The sequence below is a fragment of the Onychomys torridus genome, chromosome 4, assembly GCF_903995425.1.
Source record: "Onychomys torridus chromosome 4, mOncTor1.1, whole genome shotgun sequence".
NCBI lineage: Eukaryota > Metazoa > Chordata > Mammalia > Rodentia > Cricetidae > Onychomys > Onychomys torridus.
This window is the reverse complement of record NC_050446.1, coordinates 138,330,411-138,355,218: the sequence shown is the minus strand read 5'-3', so window position 1 is coordinate 138,355,218 and position 24,808 is coordinate 138,330,411. Positions and strand designations below refer to the sequence as shown.

General features: G+C 44.1%; 1 protein-coding gene across 3 annotated transcripts in view; it reads left to right on the top strand.

Annotated features, from left to right (window-relative positions):
- The window catches only part of Phf20 (PHD finger protein 20), a 107,325-nt gene that overhangs the window by 59,713 nt on the left and 22,804 nt on the right, over positions 1 to 24,808 (top strand). The window contains exons 5-9 of one of the 3 annotated variants that reach the window (XM_036184828.1): positions 766 to 845; positions 3,902 to 4,289; positions 9,347 to 9,460; positions 10,555 to 10,743; positions 12,376 to 12,555. In XM_036184828.1, the coding sequence (XP_036040721.1) occupies positions 766 to 845; positions 3,902 to 4,289; positions 9,347 to 9,460; positions 10,555 to 10,743; positions 12,376 to 12,555 (951 nt within the window). Of the gene's footprint in view, positions 1 to 765; positions 846 to 3,901; positions 4,290 to 9,346; positions 9,461 to 10,554; positions 10,744 to 12,375; positions 12,556 to 24,808 lie in introns of those variants that run through there. The other 2 variants (XM_036184829.1, XM_036184830.1) reach the window with 2 other exon arrangements.

Here is a 24,808-nt window from a genome sequence, read left to right as displayed (position 1 = left end):
TGCAAAGCTACACAGAGAAACCCTGTCTCAAAAAAAAAAAAAAAAGAGGAGATGGAAATGTTACAGGTGTTTCAGTGGGTAAGTAGTGAGTCACTCTGCTGTTGGGGATTTGATTGATCAGAGAGGTTAGCATGTACAAGGCCCTGTGTTCAATCTCCAGCACCAACCAAGAAATCCACAAACACACCCAGATTGTATGGATTTCTAGCTTTAATTGTTTTGCAGGATTCCTATTGAACAACTAACTAACTGCCAGGCAGTTAGCTTTAGTGTGTTGACCAAAATAGGCTCACAGATTTTAAGGCTCACACAACCTCTAAAAAACTTGATCACTGCCCTTCAAGACAGAAAGATCAAGTACAGATTAAATTGCAAATGCCACTCACCAAGAAATTAGTCAGTCTGAATTTTCCTTGATTCCTGCTTTACTTTTTTTCTTGGCTCAAATTCATTGTACATAATTCTTATTTTAATGAAACAGTATAAAAATTTTAAAGTGTATTTTGAATTGCATAGATAAAAAGCACACAATCTGACCAATAAGTAGGAAGCTAAATTTGTATGTTTGTGCTAGGAATTGAACTTAGGGTCTTGCGCATGCTGAGTAGGTACTTTGCTGCTGTGAATCTGCCCTCAGTGTGATTCTTAAACCTTTTTTTTAAACACACATACATTTATTGTATTTGGAGCTCCTTTGTGTGTACTCTTTAAAAGTTGCTGCTTTCATGAAACAGCAAGTTAAAATCGTATCTTCTTGACTTTTAGGTACTTACACTGTGAAATTTTATGATGGAGTAGTTCAAACTGTCAAACATATTCATGTCAAAGCTTTTTCCAAAGATCAGGTGAGAAATGTGGTTTTGTGCTTTGTGTTCTGAACTATGCTAATATTGTACTTTTGTTTCTCAAATAAAGACATTACATGTGTTTATGATGACAAGTCTTTATTTCCTCTATCTGATAGTTTCACCAGAAAGTAATAACACAAGTTTTCAGAAGTTGTAATATTTGTGTTGCTTTGTCCTTTCCTTTTAACCCAGATTTTCTTCTTTAAAAATGCTGAGGATAGTCCCCAGTGTGTGCTCTGTTTTCCTCATCTCTTCTCAAGTGTTCTGCCTCTGTCCTTTTCCCATCTTCCTGCACCCTCACCCAGCACAGGGAGTTTGAACACCCCGAGCACTAGAACACACTTTCTTCTTGTCTAGCTGTGTTCCTGACATGACTGAGGACCATGGCTTGGTAGCTTACACCTTCCTTGCTATGTACTTGGCAACCACTTTAGCTAGATGTGCCTCCTTTGAAATTGAGTCTTGTGATGACCCATTCGCCTTGTCTGAGCAGAGAGCCTGAGTTCTGCTCCTAAAATAATACAGCCCCGGAGCTCTGACCTCTCGAAATACTTTGACTTCCCCCCTTAGTCTCTTTCCTCCTCATGTTTCAATCAAACCAACATTCATTTACTGATGTTCTGGGGGCTGCTTTAAATTCTAATAGTTCAGTGATGAGCCAGCTAAAGCAAGTTAGCCAAAGGTTTTAGTTCCCTGGTCCCTCCCTCCCTGTGGATGGGAGTGGGACTGTGGATGCTGGACCTGTTGGGTCTTTCTTGTGATGATCAGGTGCTTCCATTTGGCATAGATTTCACCAGATTTCCTGTAAACATCGAGGCAGGAGAGCTTCAAGGAGTCTCTCTTGGGAACATTTTTTGCCTTTGCTGGTTCTCTAGAGAACACTGAGAAGATGCTGAAGCTTTGCCCCATGACTGATGCTTCTTGTGCCTACCTCTTGGCACCTAAGAAGCTGTGCTGGTGCTTGACTGGGCTGGGTTGGCCTCACATTTGGTATTTTGTTGTGAGGTTTTGTTGAATAAGTTGATACAGATGGAAGAACTGAAATAGGAACTTGCATGGCATTGGTAGATAGATCAGTCCTGAGACTCCGCAGCTCCTGATAACAAAATTTCATTTTTTTTTTTTTTAATTGTATTTTGGGATAGACTCTCACTCTGGTGCAGGCTGTGCTCTGACTCATAGTGATCGCCTGCTTCACCTCCCAGGTGCTGGGAATAGAGGTATGAGCCACGAACCCACAGAATTTAACTGTTTATTCAGTAAATTGAATATGGGCTGGACATAGGGCCTTACTGAGGGAAGATTTATAAGCATTTCCCTTCTCAGTTCCTAGCTGCCTCTGAGTGTCTCACCTTACCTCAGTCCCAGCAGGCCACCAAGACAGACAAGAAGCTCCAAGATAAGCGTGTGTAGACACACACCCACAGACAGCCACCCCTACACCTACCTGCCAAGAGGCTAAAAGTTTTTAAACACTATTGGAATAGGTGAAATGTTCACTGTAGAACCTCGTAACTCTAAATAAATGTTTTGGTAATTTACACGAGTTACATTTAATTTTCTGAGTTTATTAAAAGAATATTTACTTGTAGAAAAATCTGGAAAGTACTAGAAAGCAGAAGGAAAGCAAAACTATCCATTTAGATGAAGGGCTTCTGCTTGTTGTGTATTTGACACTTTGTGTCTGTCCTGCTGGTGTATTGTTATAAATGTGTGTGTGTTCCAAAATTAGAGTCAAGTGCATTTTACTGTCTATCACTTGTTCTTTTCTCTTAACAATATAACATTCCCCAAAGTTCCTTTGTCCTCTGAAGTTACAGCTGTTTAGTAGCTCTGCAGTGATCTGTAGTATGCATGTAGTTATCCCCTAAGTGGCTCGTTTCAAAGTGCACATCATGGTGTTCGTAGCCAGCTGTGAAGTCTGATTATTCTATTAGCAAACTCTGTTTCTGGACATTTCCACTCAGAAGTAGGAACTTTCAAGACTTTTGACCTGAACTGATATCACCCCTTCCAGAAGGGGTGCAGCTGCATGCCTCTGTTAATTGTTCCTCTCAGGGTCTGGCTCCTTTCAGAATAGTGTTAGGACTTTAAAAAAAAGTCTCACTGTTGAGAACTTTTCCCTGTGGGATAAATTTATCTTCAGCTGCTGAACACTTAAAGATTCCTTTCCTGCTTCTGGAGAAATCAATGCACTTAGAATGTGTGTGCTAGGGATCCCCTGGGAATTTATTGTGAGATAGATCCCTGCCCTTCTCAAGAGGGATTCACACACAAATAAACTTACAGTCAGAAATTCTAACTTCCAGAGTCAGTCAGCTGTGTTAGGAGATAGTCACACTAGGACACAGGAGTTTAGAATGAATTTTCTTTTCTTTTTTCTTTTTTTTGAGCTCAGGATCAAACCCAGGGCTTTGCGCTTGTTAGGCAAGCACTCTACCACTGAGCTAAATCCCCAACCCCTAGAATGAATTTTAAAGTAGTTTACTAACAAATTAGAAGAAAACTGCTTTTCAATGGAGAAAACACCTAACAGCTCAGGAACCCAGTAAGTGGCTTGCTGGAGTGAGCACAGCTGTTTAACCCAAAAAGGAAGCTGAGACCTGAGACCTTGGTCTGGCTTGGGCATTCTGAGCAGTGTTCCTGTTAAGCCTCCAGTTACCAGTTGGTTTTCTTCTACAGAAAACTGGGCAGCAGCATACACTGAGCCTTTGAAAAGCCCTGGACAAGAAAGTTAGGACACTTGTGTTGAAGCCCTGCTTCCAGGCAAGGGTCCCGCTAGTTGACATTCCTTTAACTAGTCTCATGTCATAAGGGAGAAACTCTTCATAATAAGGGAGATTGCAGAGTCTCAGAAGGATTGAGATGGGCAGTTGTGTTTAAATGCAGGCTTGGTTCTCAAAGCTCAGATGTTCTTCTGGTTGCTTTGCTTCGTGTGACCCGGCCTGTGTCCTCTTGGTGTCTCCACTGTCTGCGTAAGTGTGCAAGCAACCTCCTGATTGTGCATTTGCAAGTGATCACAAAGTGTTTCATCGTTATTTTGCTCATTTTAGAATATTGTGGGTAATGCTAGGCCTAAAGAAACAGATCACAAAAGTCTTTCATCGCCATCTGAGAAACGAGAGAAGTTTAAAGAGCAGAGAAAAGCCACGGTCAACGTGAAGAAAGACAAAGCGGAAAAAGCGTTCAAGACAGAAAAGCGGCCCAAACAGCCTGACAAAGAGGGAAAGCTGACCTGCTCAGAAAAGGGCAAAGTTTCAGAGAAAAGCCTTCCCAAGAACGAGAAGGAAGATAAGGAGAACATTTCCGAGAATGACAGGGAGTACCCTGGGGATGTCCAGGTGGAAAAGAAGCCTGAAAATGACCTTGTGAAGAGTCCACAAGAGAGCCTGAAGGAGCCAAGAAGAAAACGAGGCAGACCCCCTTCCATAGCTCCTACTGGTGAGTTTCCCAAGTGGGCTCTGCAATGGGTGATGCCAGTGTTCTTCTGTGGCCTTTGTGGTTCTTTATACCTTCTGTACTTCAGTCCTCCATGTTTGTGACTTGCTTGTGACCTGAAAACCAATCATGCCTGTGGAGCTGAGTTTCAGTGAGGTGTGTGTCCAGGTGAACATGTTGGGAATGTGGCCATGGCTGAGCTTCTGGGGTGGATACCCCATCGTCCCTGAAAGAACCAAGGGAACTGAGGCCTTCTTGTGCCTGCTCCCATGACCTCAGTGTGAGGAAATAACATCCTAGTGGGCGGACAGGAAAGGGGACCAAGAGCAGGAGCTGAGGTGGCAGGGCTGCAGTTCAGGCAGCAGTAAGACACACTCTGAGCCTTCATGAGGCCCGGCCGGTTCAGGCCTTAGGACACACACAAACACGAACCTCTGAGGGATCAGGGTCGGAAAGCCTTAGAGCTGGAGGCAAGGGCACACCTGAAATTGAGCTCTTCCGGGCATTGTGGCTCATACCTGTGACGCTAACACTTGGGAAACAGAAGCAGGAGGGTCATTCATTCATCACTAGCCTGGGCTTCGTGATGATGAGACCCTGTCTCAAAAGACATTGAATTTTTAAAAGATGTTTATGGATGGGGAAATTTCAGTCTAAATAAAAACATAATTTGGTTAATTAAATTGAAAAGAGTTAAGGATCAGTATAGATTGAGGGAATAATATCCAGTTATTTAAAGAAAATGTAAATTCTGAGGTAGGGGATTGCCATGAGTTCAAGGCTAGCCTGGGCTACATAGTGAGTTCTGGGTCAGCCCATGCTAGAATGAAACTGTGCCTCAAAAAGCCAAAGAGAGAGAGAGAGAGAGAGAGAGAGAGAGAGAGAGAGAGAGAGAAGGAGAAGAAGAGGTGTAAGTTTGCAATTCTTCTAGAATAATCAAGAATGAAACAAGTTTGGAATTCTTGCCAAGCCAGACATTCATTCTTCAGGTGATTTGGTAGCAGGAAGAGCACTCACCCTGGATGTCTAGATGGAACTTGCCCATGACTGAGGGTATTTATGATTTTTAGACTTTCTTCTTGCATATTCTTTGCATGAACAATGAAAAACTGTGAAGCCCATCACATTTTCAAGCAGTATCTATAATTTGGTTTTTTTTGTTTTTGTTTTCAATTGGGCTGGGAGCCCATAGCCTTGCACATGTACATGCTTTACCATTGAGCTACAGCCCTAGCCCACAGTATCTTTTTTTTCCCCTTCAATATAAGTTTAAGCAGTTTCAGTAGATAATTTAAAATGTAAATTTTGTCAAAACTAGAATAATAGCCCATTCATTGATACCTGCTAGAAAAAGTCTACCTTAAGTTACTTCATTCAGATGAATGTATGTAGTAGTGTATCCTTCTCAAATCTGAGTTCTAATTTTATAGGAAAATAGAAATAACCTGATTTGTCTTCAGGTGAAATATGTGTCTCCCCTCTTAAAACCAAAACCAAAACCAAAAAAGCCTGGGTAAAGCTCTTGTTGCATATACCTGCCAACCTGAGTTTAGCTCTTCAGAACCCACACAAGGGCCAGACACTGTAGTGCATGTCTATAATCCTAGATTACACATCCCAGGAGATTCAGTGGAAGCTTGTGGGCCAGCCACCTTGTCACATACAGCAAGGGATAGCAAGAGAGACCCTGTTTCAAGGTACGATTCCCTGGATTGTCATCTGATCTCCACACTTGTCTGTGGTATGCAGGGACTTGTGTTTACTTACGTTCATGCAGGGAAAAATAAATCAATCTCTCTCTCTCTCTCTCTCTCTCTCACACACACACACACACACACACACACACACACACACACACACACACACACACACACACACACACACACACACACCCACGAAGTAAAAAGTCTTGTTTTGTTTTTTGAGACAAGATTTCTTTGCATAGCCCTGGCTGTCCTGAAACTCACTCTGTAGACAAGACTAGCCTCAAACTCAGAAATCCTCCTGCTTCTACCTGTTGGAATTAAACATCTGCACTATCACCAACTCTCTCTCTCTCTCTTTCTCTTTCTCTCTCTAATTGGCAGTGCTGGGGATCAAACCCAGGGCCTTCTGCATGATAAGCAAGTGCTGTGCCTGCTATTAAGCTGCACCCATAGCTCTCTCTGTCTATATTTTTATATTGACTACATGTTGAAATATTTTAGATGGATTGGTTTAAATAAAATATATTATTAAAGTTAATTTTATTTTTTAATTTCCTAATATGATTGCTTAACAATTTGGTTACATGTGGCTTACATTTGTTATTCTCATTGTATTTCTACTGGACAGCATTGTCCTTAAGTTGAATTGCTGTCTTGACTGCCTTTTGAGAAAGAATTAAACACCAATACCAAGGCATGCATGCCTCCTGGTGACCTGACCTCTCTCTGCATTGAGAGTGGTACTAGCTGTATACTGTTCTTAGGGAAATTGAGAAAATACTCTGTGCGTCTTGTATTCAAGTAAAGAATGAAGAACGAGGGGTTGGGGATTTAGCTCAGTGGTAGAATTGCTTGCCTAGCAAGCGCAAGGCCCTGGGTTCAATCCTCAGCTCCACCAAAAAAAAAAAAGAAAAGAAAAGAAAGAGTGAAGAACGAATTGGGACAGTCTGAAGGTTTCACCCATCCTGGGTAGCACACCATGTTCAGATGGGCAGTGAGAGAGAGGCAGGCTTTTCCCCCATTGGGGGATTGAACCCCAGGGTTTGTTCACACTAATGCTTCACAACCCACACTGCGTCTCCAGACCCCAAAGCAGATATTCTGTTGAAAGTTTATTCTGGAGAAGGGCAGGTTGTCCAGGGAGACTGAAGAGATAGAAAATGTGAACTGGTAGAAACTGGACGCACTACAGTTCGGTTGAGCTCTTCCTGCTGCAGCTTGGAGCCTTTGGAGTGTACGGAGGTATCTGTGTCCATGGTTGTCCTCTTCCCATGGAGCCATCCATGGCTTTAGTCCGCCCTGCATTCACTTATTGCAAGTTTCCTGTTAACTGACTGAGGCATTTGTAAGAACAGGCTACACTTGTGCCTGAGTACTCCCTGATCAGCATCTGTGGAGACCTTGGACTCGTGACTGTTAACCAGCTTCCCTGGGGAAGAGTTAGGGAAACACTGGGGTTCTGTATAGGTTGTTGTTTGTATGTGGTATCAAAAGGAAGGTTTGTCTGGTGCTGCATACATAGTTCAGGCACCCTTAAGAAATCAAGTAGCCTGGGTTCATTGACCTACTGGAGTTCTGAGCTTCCTAGATTGCACAGATCTGATTGGGAGCAGAATCTGAGTATGTAGGATGGTTTCGTTTGTGTGACTCAAGCTTGGATCCAAGTTTCCGCCACTTGGAATAGAATAATGTTTAGAAGATTGAATATAGCAAGAGCCAAGAATAGGGGTTGCCTCCTCAGAGCGGGGCTCTGCCTCTCCCCTTCAGCCACACACACGGAAGCTGCTGATCTTAAATGGGTCTTTTCTCCTTTTCCTCTCATTTGTTTCCTAGCTTCCTTTTCCTGTCCGCAGTCCCCTTCTCTCTTTGTAGCCCTCTTTTAGTCCTGCCTTCCTGCCAGGTTGCCTAATCTTCCTTCTGTCTCTTTGGATCTTCATCTTCAGATTTGGGGAGAGCATCTTATGCTTCATTTAGTCTTAAAAATAGAGAATGAAGCATCTCCAGGGGCTTAGTGCTACAACTGCTGGGTTAGTGATCTGCAGCCCTGTCCGGGGCATGGGATTTGTGTTGGCTTTCATTTCAATCCTCAAAACAATACAAAACAGAACAAAAACACCTAGAACCAATGACAGCTGATTTAGCAGGTAGACACTGAAACCAGTAATTAAGCCCTAACCCGGACACATTTTAAGAGTGAGCCTGCATGGTGGGTTCTCTAAGTACTGGGTAGGTCAGGGTTTGTTTAGTTTTAGTTCTTTTCTTTTTCTGGACAGGTCAGCAGGTTTTGAAAAGATTTGATGCTCAAAATGCCTGGTGGTGCAAGCCTATAATCCCAGCACTTGAGAAGCAGGGGTCATTTTTGGCTCCATAGAGAGTTCAAGGCCATCTATACCAGTGGTTCTCAACTTCCCTAATGCTGTGACCCTTAATACAGTTTCTCATGTTGTGTGACTCCTACTATAAAACCATTTTCATTACTACTTTATAATTTTGTTACTGTTATGAATTGTAATGTCAATATTTTTGGAGATAACGTTTGGCAAAGGGGTTTAGACCCACAGATTGAGAACCACTGATCTGGAGTATGTGAGGCCCTGGTCCCCCACAGTGCTCTTTCTCAGACTGCAGGAGTTTTATTTGGTAGTGACTGTCTGTAACCCCAGGAAGTAGAGGTGAGAGGATCAGGAGTTTAAAATCATCCCCGGCTATATATCTAGTTCAAGACCAGCCTGGGCTTACTACACCTATTTTTTTCCCTCTCCTACAAATAAAGCAAGACAACAGGCGCATGTGCGGTGGTGCATGCCTACAGTCCCCAATCCTATCTACTCCAGAGACTGAGGCGAGAAGGCTACAAATTACAGGCCACTCTCGGCAGCTTAGCAAGACACTGCCCCTCCCCTGCCAAGAGACTTTTATATTGCCTATGAACCTTTGTATTTTTAAGAGGTCATGGTGGAATGTGGTGTTTTAAAGAGGTTTTAGAAGTGCTAGGTCCTAGGCAGGACCATAGAAAGAAATCCAGGAAGTCAGTCTGCAGAGTGTCCCCATCTTCCCAAGGAAGCAATTTCTCCTTTCTTTGTCTTGTCTTTTACCTTAAAGTACAAATGTTCTTTGTTTAATAATGTGTCTTCTTTTATGTTTAGAGACGGGATCTTAATATACCCATAAGGATGTCTCTCTCTTCTATCTCTCTTTTTGTATATGAAGTATATATACATACATACACACACACACACACACATATATATATATATATATATATATATATATATATATAATTTTATTTGTATAAAGGTGCACAATTAGGCACTAAGAAGTTACATATTTTTGTGTGCTTTGTATCTATTACAGCTGTAGATTCAAACTCTCAAACTTTGCAGCCAATAACATTGGAATTGAGAAGACGGAAAATATCAAAAGGAAGTGATATCCCGTTAAAACGTCCCCGACTTGACAAAAATTCATGTGAGTCTCCAATTTATGAAGATGTGGCTAGAGTTTGACAAATTATTTGGGTCAGCCTCTGTGTCTGTCTGTGTGTCCTTTTTCTTCTGAGTGCTAATGACTGTCCTTGAGTACACGACCTAATGTGAGTGGAATGTGATTGAGTCAGTAGTTTTTGTTTGAAGCAACGTGGTCTATATTTGTGATACATATCTGCTTCCATAAAGTGTATTTCATTTGGATTCCTTCAGAAATATATGATGTAGTAAGGATGGATGGATTTTATGTGGCGACAAAAATTTTAATCAGGCATGGTGGGGCATGCCTTCAACCCCAGCAGTAGGGAGGCAGAGGGAGGCTGATCTCTGGGAGTTTGAGGAGTTCTGGGGCTACATAGAGAAACCCTGTCTGAAAAACAGACAGAACATTAAAAATACTATTAGTTTTTACTAGAAAGCAAACATGTTGGCTTCAAAACGATTTGTGACAGCTTTAAATACAGTTCTCCCGAGCCTCGACTTTGGGGATTGGCATACAGTCTTATGTTGGAAGCTGCAAAATGGAGCTATGGTTATGATTGGGACATGCCTCGGCAAATCTCTTAAGTCTTAATTCTTTTGTTTGTTTGTTCTTGATTTTTCTTTTTTGTTTGTTTGTTTTACCTTTCTAGAGCTTTATTGGGAGAGAGAGGGACAGGGGGTGGGGAGTGGAGGGACCTGTTTTTGTTTTTTTTGAGATGGGGTTTCTCTGTATAGCTTTGGATCCTATCCTGGAACTCCGTCTGTAGACTAGGCTGGCCTCAAACTCACAGAGATCCGCCTGGCTCTGCCTCCCCAGTGCTGGGACTAAAGGTGTGTGCCACCACCACCCAGCAAGTCTGAATTCTTGGCATGTGGCTATAAGCTCTCTCCAGCCCAGACTATGAATTTTTAACAAAGTAAATTCCTTCCTAGTAGAGATTTTGCTTTTCCTATAAGCTAGGAAAGTCTACCAGTCTGCCATTCCAGAAGTCTCTGTAGGAAAGCCCTTGTGGAATTGAACAGCTCAGAAGTCTGCCTTAGTGGAAGTCTTCCTTCCGGTTGGTGTCTGAGTGCAACTTTCTGAATGGTTTACAGCCCAGGAACAGTCTAAAAATCGCTCTGAAAACAGTGACAAAGATTTGTCCAGGAGACGGTCCTCCAGGCTGTCCACTAATGGGACCCATGAGATCCTAGATTCGGACTCGGTTGTACCTGATCTGGTTCATACGGTTGATACGAATCCTCTACAAGACAAGTCATCCAGTGCCAAGGAGTCTGCCGAAGGTAAGTCAATGCTTGTTGTGGAATTTGGTCAGCCTGGTGCCTGTCTACTAAGAACCAGTCTAGCTGCTTCTGTACAGGCAATGAAGATTTTTTTTTTTAATTATGTATATAGGGCTGGAGAGAGAACTCAGTGGCACTTGCTGCTCTTTCAGAAGAACCAGGTTCAATTCCCAGCACCCAAATTAGGTGGCCACAACTGCCTGTAACTTCTCTTCTAAAGGGATCTTGACATGAGCTCTGGAGACACTGCATGCATGTGGTGCACAGATCGACTTGCAGGCAAACACAACATACACAGGTGGGCATGGTTGTGCACACCTTTAATTTCAACATTGGGGAGGCAGAGGCAAGCAGATCTTTGAGTTCCAGGCCAGCTAAGGTTACAAACAACCCCCCACCAAACCCCATAAACAGGAAATACAACAGAATCTAATAATAATAACTATATGTGTACACACACACACACACACACACACACACACACACACACACGCACACACGCACACACACGCACACACACATATACATACATATACACATGCATGTGTGCCCCAGCAGTATGAGCTCTTAACTACAGAGCCATCTCTCCAGTCCCAGGTTAGATTGTGTTGAAATCCAACTATTGAAGGTACTTCAGCCTTGATGGTATATTGTTCTTCCCAGATGGTCTGATGCTTTTGTGGTTGGTTTTGCTTATTCTTCTGTGCTGTGTGTTGGGCTGGAGGCACATGGCTTGGGGAGCCCTGCTTCTCAGCCTTTTTGATACTATCTTGCTCTGTGTGCATTTTTGCTGACTTTCTTTCATTTAACAAAATTCTTTGAGGTACTTATAGCCTTGGCTGTATGAGTGGAAGGCCTTTTCTTTCTTTAATTAAAAAAGTACATTTTATCTATTTAATGATTTATTGTGTGCATGTGTGTGTATGTATGTGTGATCAGAAGATAATGTGTAGGACTCTGTTCTCTTTGTGGAGTGGGTACTGGGTATTGACTAGAGATTGTTGGGCTTGGAAGCATCTTATTGGCCCTCCTCTCTTCCTTCCTTCCTTCCTTCCTTCCTTCCTTCCTTCCTTCCTCCCTCCCTCCCTCCCTCCCTCCCTTACTCTTTCTTTCTCTCTCTTTCTTCCTTTCCCCTTCCTTCCTTCCTTCCTTCCTTCCTTCCTTCCTTCCTTCCTTCCTTCCTTCTGTTCGTTTTTTGTTTGTTTTTAAGATGGGACCTCACTATGTAGCTCTGTGGCCTGGAACTCAACTATGTAGATCAAGTGAGCCTTGAACTCACAGAGATCCACCTGCTTCTGCCTTTCAAGTACTGGGATTAAAGATGTGTGCTCTAATCTTGGTCCTCTTTTTTCTTTTGGTTTTCTTTCATTCTTTTTAATGTGGGCATTGGATGCCCTGGATTTGGTGTTACAGGTAGGTTTGAACTACCTACCATGGATGCTGGGAATTGCCCTAGAATCTTTTGCAAGAGCTGTACACAGTCTGATTCAGCCGTCCCTCCAGCCCCTGAAGTGTGTGTGCTCTTTTGTGTCATCCTCCTAGGCACCCCTGGCTTTCTAGTCTGCTTTGGAACTCTTTATTTCTTGATTGTAGACATATGTATTTCCCAACATTCTTTATTTGTTCCTCTAGGTCAGTTGAAATCTCCATTGGAAGCTGGCCAGGTCTCATCTGTATTAACTTGCCACTCCTTTGGGGATGGACTGGGGGCTGCAGGCTTGGAGGTGAACTGCAAGACAATGGGAGAAAACACCATGAAAACAGAACCGGCGTCTCCTCTTGCTGAGGCACAGGAGGTTTCGACTGTTGAAGGTGTGTGTTTAGAATTAACTTAACCATGCTTAATATGTATGCTTGCACTTTTACTTTGACCATAAGGTGTTTGTTTGTTTTTGGAGACAGGGTTCTCTGTGTAACAGCTGTAGCTGTCCTAGAACTTACTCTGTAGCCCAGGCTGGCCTTGAACTCAACATGAACTGAGATACACCTGCCTCTTCCTCCTGAGTGTTTGGGATTAAAGGTATGCACCACCACCGCCCATTTTATTAGTAGTATTTTAAGGCCTTCACACCTGTAATCTCCACATTGGAGAGACAGAAGTAGGAGCATTATCTCAAGTCAAGGCCAGCATCATTTACATAGAGGGTTCCAGGCTAGCCAGGGTTTTGCAGTGAGGCTCTGTCAAAAGAAAAATAAATAAAAAGGAAAAAAAAAAACCCAAAACTCAATTTGTGTGTGTGTGTATGTGTACAGAGTCTCACTCTGTAGCTCTAGCTGTCCACTCTGTAGACCAGGGGGCCTCTAACTCACAGAGACCTGCCTGCCTCTGTATTACCAGTTCTGAGATGAAAGGTGTGCCTCACCACTCCTGGCAAAATTCTTTGATTTAATGGTATATGCCATTCATTTCTGGTTTTGTTACTATATTCCCTTTTGATAAATTTGGCTAAGGACTTACCAGTTTTATTGATCACTTTAAAGAAGTAACCTGTTTAGTTTCTCTATTGTTTTGTCTCTAAAAGATTTGTCCTAGCTTTCTAGAATCTTAGTTGTTCTAGCCCTGTCCTGTTTTCCCCCATGTGTGTTGTGTGTTAGTGTATGTATGTGTTGTACAACTGTTCATTTAATCAGTAGATGTTAAATGCATGTAAGTTCCAGACCTTGTTCTAAACTGTCTTATTTGTGAATGTTGTGCAAGTAACAGAACAAAGGATAGATTCATGTGGTTTTTGGATCAGTAGCTCTAACCTTTGTAGCCTTGGTGGTTGTTTGTCTGTTATAAAGTGAGCAGAAAGGTATTTGCCACTACTGAGTTAGAAGCTACCAAGTGTTGCACTTTTAAGTTAAGAAGGTCTACCCTAATGCCTAAAAGAGTTGTGGCTTTCACAAACTTAGGTTCTCTATGCTTTTGTTTGACACAGGACCTCACTCTGGAGCCCAAGTTAGCTTAGAACTCACTGTGTAGCCCAGACTATCCCCAAATTCATGACAATTCTTCTGTCTCAGCCTCTCAGTGCTAAAATTGCAGGCCTAAGCCTCCTGATTCTGTTTTCTGGAGCAGAGTGTTAGATGTATAATCATTTTACTTTGGTTAGTTGTGTCTATAGCCCATTGTATCACCAAGTGGGGTTATCTGTTTTGTGCCCTCCTATGTCTGTCTAACAGATTAGATAATCAAAATGTGGACTCCAGAAACCCTTAAAATAAAGTACTGGGAATAGAGTGTCTGCAGCTATGTGTGCCTTGTGTAGGAACTAAACTCAGAACTCCCTCTCTTAGTCTTTTGTGTGTGCCAAAGAGTCCTGGCCATTCAGTTTACAAAGATGAATGGACATGCTTAGTGTTCTTAACTGCCTCTGGGAGAGAGGTGGTGTTTAGGCAGGGTTAGAGGAAAGATCTTGGAAGGTGGGCGGCAGGTAGGCATTTGAAGATGGGGCCTAAACACTGTGTGGCCCATGAGACTATCAGGCGTGTGCCTTTAACCTAATTGCAGCTTCCTGAAGTAGGTTAAGGCCTGACAGGGAAGCTGCTGTCAGTCTCAGGCCATTTGCTCCGAGGAATCTGTGCAGTTCTTGACTTTGAAGTTAAGTCTAACTTTACAGTAAACAAAGGAGCCTGATAAGTTGCAAGAAGCAGCAACTCATCCAAAACTATCTGCTCCTATGGATTTCTAGTGTAGCCCCAAACCTGCCCTCCCGCTGTACCCCACCCCATCTGATGAGCTACTGGGTGCTGTGGACACAATGAGAGGAGAGCAAAGTTGCTGCCCGGAGGGACTTTGTACAGTGTGAGGTACAGGCCCACCTGTTTCCCAGGCACTTGTCACAGTCGTGTGTCCACTCTGAATGAGGGGCAGCATGAAATAGATGATCAGGACTTGGGGATAGGGGTAGCCTTTGGAATTCTGTAGCTAAAGTGGAGAAATGGATTGTTCTAGAAGCGGAGTAGTGTTCCTGGGGTTTGTTTTGGAACAAGGGCTCTGTGGGAAATACAGATGATCCAGAAAGATTGCCGGGAAGAAGGCTGCTAAAGACTCATGCACCAGGAATGTGTTATATAAGTGAACAGGAAACGGACTGGGTTGTCAGGAAAACAGCCTAGGGAGCAGGGTGGCTGGATGATGCAGCACAGCAGTGACTGTTCTCCAGGCTACTGCTACAGCTTTGGTGTTCCTAAACCTACATGGAGTCATGTCTGTGTGAGAGACTCCTAGGTAGCAGTTGGAGCTGACATAAACAACATGTCGAGTTCAGAGAAGGCTGGGCAGCGGGACCTCCCAAACCCAGCCCAGGCAGCTGGGGCAACACTGCCATCTTATGGAATAGATGTTCGCTGTATGTATGCAGAAACTCTGTGGGAGAGCTGGGAAATGTTTACTGGGACCAGCTACATGGAGGTCAGGGGACAACTTTGTGAGTCACTTCTCTTACCTTGTCTGGGTTGGGCAATCAGCCTCACATTGTCAGGCGTACACAGCAAGCGCCTTTACTCACTGAGCCATCTCGTTGGCCTCAGAATATTCTCTTAGATATTTTTTCTGAGCACACACAATACATGTGTGTACATATGTAAACATACATGTATATATTATCTTTTTTTCTTGGTGCCAAGGCCTGAACCACAGATGTACTCTGCTACTGAGCTGCATGCCTGGTCATGCCTTTTCTTGTGCAGTGCTAGATTGAACCCAGGGCTTTGGACAAGTAAAGCAAGGGTTATATCACTGAGTTACACCCTCATCCCTGTGTATATTTTTAAGTAAGTCTAATTTGAAATTATCTCAGGCCCATGATAATGTTGTCTATTTAGTACAAAGAAGAGGAGCATGGTGGCTCACACATGTAGTCCCAGGACTTGGGAGCCTGAGGCTGTAGGATCACTGTGAATTTGTGGCTCCCCTGGACTCCCCAGTTTGTTCAAGGCTGGTATGGGACACAGAGTGAAATCCTGTCTCAACTACAGCAGCTGGTAGATAGACTTTCTGTAACTGTCTTTCATGTGGGGGAACATGACAAAGCAGCGTCTGGTAGGAAGGACAGGAGGTGGGACGGACATAAAGGACCACTGCTTTAGAGCTTCTCGACAGGTGGGTCCTTCTCCCCTTGCTGCCCCTGTGCTCTGTAGAGTTAGAGTGTGTGTGTGTGTGTGTGTGTGTGTGTGTGTGTGTGTGTGTGTGTTTTCAAGCCAGCAACAAACTTACCATCCTCCTGCTTCCATCTGCCAGGTACTAGGATTACAAGCAGGTGCCGCCACACCCAAGTCACTGTTTCATCTACTTTTAATTTTTCCTATTATACATGGTTTTAAAGTTGACAGGAAAAAGGACAGTGCCCCTTTATAATTTTACTGTTGTTGGTTTTTGTTTTTTCAAGACAGGTTTTCTCTGTGTAACAGTCCCAGCTGTCCTGGAACTCACTCTGTAAACCAGGCTGGCCTCGAACTCAGAGATCTGCCTGCCTCTGCCTTCTGGGATTAAAGGCATGTGCTGCCATGCCTAGCCCTAATTAATTAATTTTGAGACAAGGTTCCTTGTATCCTAGATTGGCCTGGAACTTGCTGTATAGGTGAAGATATCTTCAACCCCTGATCCTCTGACAGGAATCAGGATCCACTTGCAGTGTGCTGGGATTGTAGAACACTAAGCTCAGTGTCTTCAGTGTTGGGGGCTGGACCAAAAAGGCTTTGTGCAAAGCAACCAGGCATTCTGTCTGTAGATCTTCTGCCACCCTTAATAATTTTGTACAGGGTCTTACTCTGCAGCCCAGGTTGACATTAAACACAGCAATCCTCTTGCCTCATCCTCTAAGTGCTAGGGTTATAGGCTTGACTCATTACACCTTGCTCTTTCATTGTATTTTTGTTTGTTTGTTTTGAGCCTTTCCTGGAACTCACTCTGTAGCTCAGGCTGGCCTCAAACTCACAGAGATCCACCTCCCTCTGCCTCACGAGTGCTGGGATTAAAGATGTGTGCCACTACCGCCTGGCTCATTGTATTCTTATTTTTTGTTTTCAATTGTAAGCATGAATGGGGTCATTCAACATGTATGTAGTAACAACTTGCCGTTTTCACCTAACAATGTGTCTTGAGATCAAATAGGTTAGTAAATTAGACCTACTTCATTCTTTGCCCTTGTCTTTTTTGATGGGGTCCTGTGTGGCCCAGCCTGCCAGTCTGCCTTCGAGCTCAGTATGTACATGAGGTTGGACTTCCATCCTACTACCTCTAACTCTGAGGCACTAGCATTACAGGCCTGTATCACTATGCCTAGGCTGCACACACACACACACACACACACACACACACATACCACTTTGTACTGCTGGGGATGGAACCACAGCCTCACACATACATGCTAGGCAAGTGCTCTGCTCATCTCTAGTTATTCTATTTAATGGTTGGTTAGAATTACACGATGCAGGCCTGGGATGTAGCTCATTTGGTAGAGTATTTGCTTAGCTTGGAGGAAGCTTGGGTTCAAACCTCAATACCACATAACCACATTACACACCTGTAATCCAAGCACTCAAAAGGATCAGAAGTTCATGGCCAGTGTGGCATACTTGAGACTATGTCTCATAAAGAAAAAGTTATATTTGACACGGTGGTTCACTCCTTTAATACCCAGTGCTTGAGAGAGAGAGGCAGGAGGATATCTGTGTGTTACAAGCCAACCTGGTTTCACAGTGAGTCCCAGGACAGTGAAGGTTACATAGTGAGACCCTGTCTTTAAAAAAGGAAGGAAGGAAGCAAGGAAGGAAGCAAGGAAGGAAACCAAAAGGTAGATAATGCATAATTATCTTGCCATAATTTGCTGATAAATTCATGGGCATTTAAATTTATTCTTATGACATTTTTAAAAATTATTATTATTATTATGTGTTTTAATTTTATACATCAGCCATGGGTTCCCCTGTCCTCCCCCCTCCCGCCCCCCCCCCCACCTTCCTCCCAGCCGCTCCCCTCCATTCCCATGTCCTCCAGGACCAAGACACCCCTGGGGACCCATCTAAACCTGGTGGATTCAGTCCAGACAGGTCCAGTCCCCTCCTTCCAGGCTGAGCAAAGTGTCCCTGTGTAAGTCCAAGGTTCCAAACAGCCAGCTCATGCACCAAGGACAGATCCCGGTCCCACAGCCTGGGCACCTCCCAAACAGATCAAGCTATTCAATTGTCTCACTTATCCAGAGGGCCCGATCCAGCTGGGGGCTCCACAGCTGTTGGTTCATAATTCATGTGCTTCCATTCGATTGGCTATTTGTCCCTGTGCTTTTTGCAATCTTGGATTCAACAATTCACGCTCTTGCAGTCCCTCCTCCTTCTCGACAGTTGGACTCCTGGAGCTCCACCTGGGGCCTGGCCGAGGATCTCTGCATCCACTTCCATCAGTTATTGGATGAGAGTTCCAGCATGACTGTTAGGGTGTTTAGTCATCTGATCACCAGACTAGGTCAGATCAGGCACTCCCCTGACCACTGCCAGCAGTCTACAGAGGATGTATCATTGTGGATTTAAGGGGACCTCTCGAGCACTCTGCCTATTCCTGTTCTCATGTGGTCTTCATTTATCATGGTCTGTTATTCCTCGTTCTCCCTTTCTGTTCTTGATCCAGCTGGGATCTCCGGCTCCCCTAAGCTTTCTTTCCCTCAAATCTTGCCCTTCATTATTCCCACTGTCGTCCAGGTTGTTCATGTAGATCTCATCCACTTCTCTGTTATTATGACATTTTAATTTCAACATTTGACTAGTATTGCGAATTGAAATCTGTTTGGGTTTCTCGGATTGTTTTACATTGCTTCGGAGCAGAGGAAGTCATTCTTTCACAGACCTGTAAAATACTTTATTATGGCATTATTGCACAGAACATGTCAAAAAGTGGGAATGCACAGGGGCCACATGGTTCCTTTGCCAACAGAGTCCAGCTGTGCCAGATCTTGGTGCTGAGGCAACCCCAGACGATGAGAAGGGACTCCTTTCCTCTGGCTGGAGAAGTGATAGGTGACAGGATCCAGCATAGATACTGGGTGCCAGTGATGAGGTACAGCATGTAGTCATTGTACCAGCTGTAGATAGCATGTGCTCCCTGCAGAAGGGCCCTGTGGATCCCTTCCTACACGCTGAGTGAGCCATGTCTGGATGGAGGACAAGACTTGGCTGAGCCAGGAGGAGTGGCGGGGAGGAGAGGCACAGAATGAGGAGGGTATCAGTGGTAAGAGCACAAAGCAGCCACGGGGCCAGGTGGTGTTGGCCGAGGTGGGAGCAGTCTTCTTGTGCAACAATTTTAGAAAAACAAGATGGTGCTGAGGACCCAGGAGTAGGCCGGTCTGAGTGTCATGGGTGTCATCTACCTGAGATTTTGGGGTACTGGCAGTGGACATACAAACAGAGGTTAGAGTAGGTCCAGCATTTTTATGAAGTTTCCTGTATCTGTCTGTGCACCACATTTGTGCCTAGTGTATGTGGAGGAGGCCAGAAGAGAGCTTCAGAGTTCCTAGAAATGGAGTTACAGACTGTTGTGAGCTTCCACCTGGGTGCTGAGAACTGAACCCAGATCCTTTCGAAGAAAGCAGCCAGTGTTCTTAACTACTGAGCCTTTGCTCCAGCCCCTAACTTGGACTTTTACAGTGAACAGAGTTTAAGGACTGGGGTGGTGCAATTCTGTTGTGCATGAAACTTGAAGTTCAGCCCCTACCACTGCAGCAGCAAAATGAAACAATCAAAATGCTAGCCTAGTTTAAAAGCTTTTTCAGAAGTATGAGATAGTATATATTTATTATAGTAGGAAAAGTATAAATAATTGCCCAGGTATGTCTGATTTATAGCAGTACTAGCCTCCAAGGAGCTGAGTACTGCCAATAGCCAGAAAGCCCTGGCTCTCTCCTCAGAGGACACAGATGAAAACAGACCTGGCCAAACCCTTGTTCTGCATGCAGAAAGGAATCCAGATGGCCCTAGCTTTCAGGAACCACATGCATGCATATGTAAATACACATACAAGTACCTAGGAAACAAGAAGGCCGCTGATCCCACTCTGCATTCTCTGTAATAGTATTATTCCAAATCCTGGCTTCAAACATTTTTATTTTCTCATAGTCAATGTGGATGACTCAGCCAGGGGTTGTCCAGGGCTGGGCTCCCATCTGAAAGCTTTCAGGGGAGGACTCCAGTCTTCAACTACTTGAAGATGGTGACTGAGAGCCTTGGCATTTCGCTGGCACTTCCTGGCCCTCTGTGCACTGGCCTCTGGGAAGTGGCTCAGAACACAGCCTGTTGTTGTTGTTTGTTTGTTTGTTTTTGAGACAGGGTTTTTCTGTAGTTTTGGAGCCTGTCTTGGACTAGCTCTGTAGACCAGGCTGGCCTCGAACTCAGATCCACCTGCCTCTGCCTCCTGAGTGCTGGGATTACAAGTGTGCACCACCACCGCCTGGCCACAGCCTGTGTTTTTAAACCAGCAGAGGAGACTGTCTGCCAGGAAGATGGTGTCACAGCCTCACTGACAGGAGCTGCGGCTGCCTTTGTCATACTGTGTTTGAGATGGCTCAGGATGCTGCTCAGGTTGAGGGGTGGAATGGAAGAATCACACAGGGGAGGAAGACCACCAACTCAGATCATTCATCTTTTGATGCGTACTCCCTTGTGCACTCTGCCTTGTCAGCGCCTCCATCCTGAACAGAGCTCTTGGTTTGGCTGGCTAGTGCCTTTGTCCTAGTGACATCCGGCAGTGTTTTTTCCTTAGCGAGTCTCCTTGCCTACCTAAGCCTGTGTGACCCTGGCACTGCCACCACTCAGAGGCACCCAGGTGCCAGGCTTGCTTCTCTTGGCAGCAGTCCATCTGTCCCATTATCTGCTCAAATACAAAGAAAAATCAGGGATTTTGATTTGGGGGCAGTTTTTCCTGCTGAACTGACTTTATTAATCTTTTCAGAAGCTTGCTAGAGTGGTAGACTGTCAGGTCCCATGTGTCCCAATTTAGCAGATAGTCAAACTACACCCCTCTTGGAATCTACTCATAAATAAGGAGATAATGATTAGGACATTGGTAGGCTATAAAGATGAAACTGATTCGACTCAGGAAACTATCGCATGGTTGGTTAATGTTGATCTGAATGCTCTTGTGAGGGTGTTCTTTAGCTACTGGACTGTTCTTTCATTGACTTGGGTAAAGACCTAAGAATATATAGTTTTGCACAGTAAGAATTGAGAAGTTTTTGCTAGGTATATTGGTGCAGGCCTGTAATCCTAGCATTTGCAGTGTGGAGGCAGGAAGTCCGGTGTTTGTAGGTAGCCTATCCTACATTGCAAGAACTTACCCCCTCCAAAAACCAGCCCTGATGACAAAAAAGTTACCAAGGTCTTAGACTAAAACAATCAGGCAGAGTTCATTAGGAGTAATTGTAATTTACCATATAGTTTTTTGCTGACTGGTTTTGTATCAGCTTGACACAAGCTAGAGCTATATGAAAGGAGGGAACTCAATTGAAAAAATGCCTCCATAACATCAGGCTGTAGGCAAGCATGTAGGGTGTTTTCTTAATTAGTGATTGAAGGGGCAGCATCCAGCCCATTGTGGGTGGTGCCATCCCTAGGCTAGTGAGGTAGCTGGGCTAAGATAGCCAATGAGAGGGCAGAACAGCAAGGCAATAAAGGTGTGGGTAGGCAGGAAGTAACTCGCATTTTGGAAGCTGCAGAGTTGGTGAGGTAAGGTTGGCTGGTGGCTTTCTCTGATCTAAGGCTCTTATTTTACCCCTATACTTGGCTCCATGTTTTCTATTTAATAAGACCATTTTAGAAATTCATCTACATTTGGTGCCCAACATGGGGCAGGAATTCATAAGAAAAAGCCGCTTGCCTGTGGCCTTGCAGGCCCCAGCTCCACTGGAGCCACTGCAGCTGGGTTCTGTAAGAAAATGGGCTGAGCCGGGCAGTGGCGGTGCACATCTTTAATCCCAGCACTCGGGAGGCAGAGGCAGGCGGATCTCTGTGTGTTTGAGGCCAGCCTGGTCTCCAAAGCTAGTTCCAGGAAAGGCACAAAGCTACACAGAGACACCCTGTCTCGAAAAAACAAAACAAAAAAAAAGAAAGAACGAAAATGGGCTGAATAGTCATAGTGAGCAAATCAGTCAGCAGCTCCCTCCATGGCCTCTGCATCAGCTCCTTCCTCCAGGACCCTGCTTTATTTGAGTTCCTGCCCTGACTGTCCTGACTTTTTTGGTGATAAACAGTGATATGGAAGGGTAAGCAGAATAAACCCTTTCCTCCCCAAGTTGTATCCGGTCATAGTGTTTCACTGCAGCAGTAGAAACCCTGACTAAGGCGAGTTTGGTAAAACTGGAAAAGTTGAGATGTACTTTGACTTGTGGTTTTATGTTTTGATCTTTTAAAAAAATAGTATTGTAAGTCAAATGTTGGGGGCACAAAGGTCCTTGCACCCACAGATCACTAGGGAAACTAGGGATGTCAAATACACAGGGGCCTCTCCTCAATGGAGGAGATAAAATACCTGTTTTCCAGCCAAGAAGGCTGAGAGTGGATATTGTTAAGGACCTTTTTGCTGTCTGTGGAGGCAGACCTCACCTAAATCCCCCAATATCCCAGACTCTCCCTCCCTAGACTTACATCTTTAATGAGACCCATCCTTAGAGGAGATGTCACATGTATTTTATAGCCCGCTGACCTCTTTACCACCCATTAAAGACCACAAAAGATTCCAGGCCTTTTAGCTGTAGAACCCACTCTCATGGTCACACGGACTTTGTAAAGGAATTTATAAGTAGTTATACCTTAAGGTTTATTGTGTACCTGGGATGGGAATGATTGTTGTCTGGAAATCTTTTCCCAAATTGTACTGTGTTTCAAATATGCTGACAATGAACCTCCTGGTATTAGACTTCCCGAAGTTTAATCCACATTGACGAAAACAATCTGACCTGAGTTTTCATTCTCATCTCTTTGTGGATCTACCTGCATTGGCACCTGTAGGGTACGTACCCCTTAGTCAAATCCAGGGTTTCATGCATGCTAGGCAAGCATTGTACCACTGAGGTACATCCCCAGTCCTAATCTGTATTAAAAACATAAAATGGAGCTAGAGAGATGGCTTAATAGTTAGGAACACTCACTGCTCTTGCCAGAAGTCCTGGACTCCATTCCCAGCACCAACATGGTTCACAACCACCTGTAACTGTAACTCCAGTTCCAGAGGATCCAACTCCCTCCTCTGGCCTCTGTGGGTACCAGACAGGAACATGGTACACATGAATCATGCAGGCAAGACACTCTTACACATTTAAGATATGTATGTGTGTGTATATACACACACACACACACACACACACACACACACACACACACACACTCCTCCCAAGAAACCTGCACTGTCCCAATAACAGATGCTCCTGAAGTAGGGGTAATGATTTTGCTGGCTAGGCACACTAGGAGTTGTGTGGTTTAGTTTGGATTTCACTTTTTTAAAAGTCTGTTGACAACACTGAGGACTTTACAAGGTAATCTTCCCTTCAGCCAGGATGTGCAAGGGGTGATTGGAGAATCAGTTCACATTTGGTTGATAATTACAATGGCTATCTCCATCTGAATTTTAGAGACCCACGAGCCTGCTTATGGGAAAAACGTCTCTGTCTATCAATCCCCTGCTTTATGAATAGGTTATCTTGAACTCTTCAACTCTTTGGAATGATGGTATTTGTCACTTTCGTAGGCAGGAACCTGAAGAACCAGACTGACTGAGGCAGCTTTGGTATGTAGCTAATAAAGGGCTGAGCTGGTGAGACTCTGCAGTGAGGATGGGGCAGGGACGACAACACACTTCTGGTCAATTCCAAAACAGCTGCTCATAAGAACAAAATAATTCTGTAGAGTAATACTAGCCCATATTTATTGTGTACTTAAATGCCAGGCAGCCCTCTCAAGACTCTTGGCATATAATTTATTCAATTTTCATAACTCGGTGATGTCATTGCCTTTCTTACCACCACTCTGCACATTAGTAAACTGGGGCAGGGGAAGTAAGTTGGAGGATCCAGATTTGAACAGACCATCCAGCTAGGAAGCCTACCTGTGGCTGCTCAGCCACTGTGCTACTTGCCTTTTGTAGTTGGTAGGATGTGTGCAAGTATGCAGTTTTGTTTTGAGACAGGCCTGTCAAGAGGTGGTTCACAACTGACTGACCTTGAACTCCATATGTAGCTGAGGATAGCTTTTGGATTCTAGTTCTCCTGCCTTTAACTACTGAGTGCTAGGGTTACAGGTGCACACTGCCTCAGACTGTTCAGTGCTGGACGTGAAAGCATTTGAGGGGAGTACACTAACAACCAAATCAGCACATGAGCATTTGAGGGGAGTACTCTAACAACCAAATCAGCACATGAGCATTTGAGGGGAGTACACTAACAACCAAATCAGCACATGAGCATTTGAGGGGAGTACACTAACAACCAAATCAGCACATGAGCATTTGAGGGGAGTACACTAACAACCAAATCAGCACATGAGCATTTGAGGGGAGTACACTAACAACCAAATCAGCACATGAGCATTTGAGGGGAGTACTCTAACAACCAAATCAGCACATGAGCCCCTTGTTGTATTTTGTTTTGTGAGGCAAGATCTCACTATGTAGTGTAGCCCAGGCTAGCCTCACAGGCACAGTCTGCTACCTCAGCCTCTTTAGTGCTAGGATTACTGGCATATTCTACCATATCTAGCTGGGTTCACATTTTTGACTAATGAGAATGACAATTCTTTGTGGAATTAGCCCACATTTAAATTATTATTATTTTATTATTTGCATGTGTGTGGTGTGTGTGTGTATACACATGCGTTTGTGTCCATGAGAGCATATATGCATGGATTTGTTTGTGCATGTAACTGCAGTGCCCACAGAGGCTGAAAGAGGGTGTTAGATTCCCAGAAGCAAGGGTTACAGTTGGTTTCACACCAAAGCCCAGGCCTAATGTAGGTGTTGGGAATTGAAACTGGGTCCTCTGAAAGAGCAGTTCATGCTCTTTACCACTGAGCAATCTCTCCAGTTCATAGATTTTAATTCTAAGAT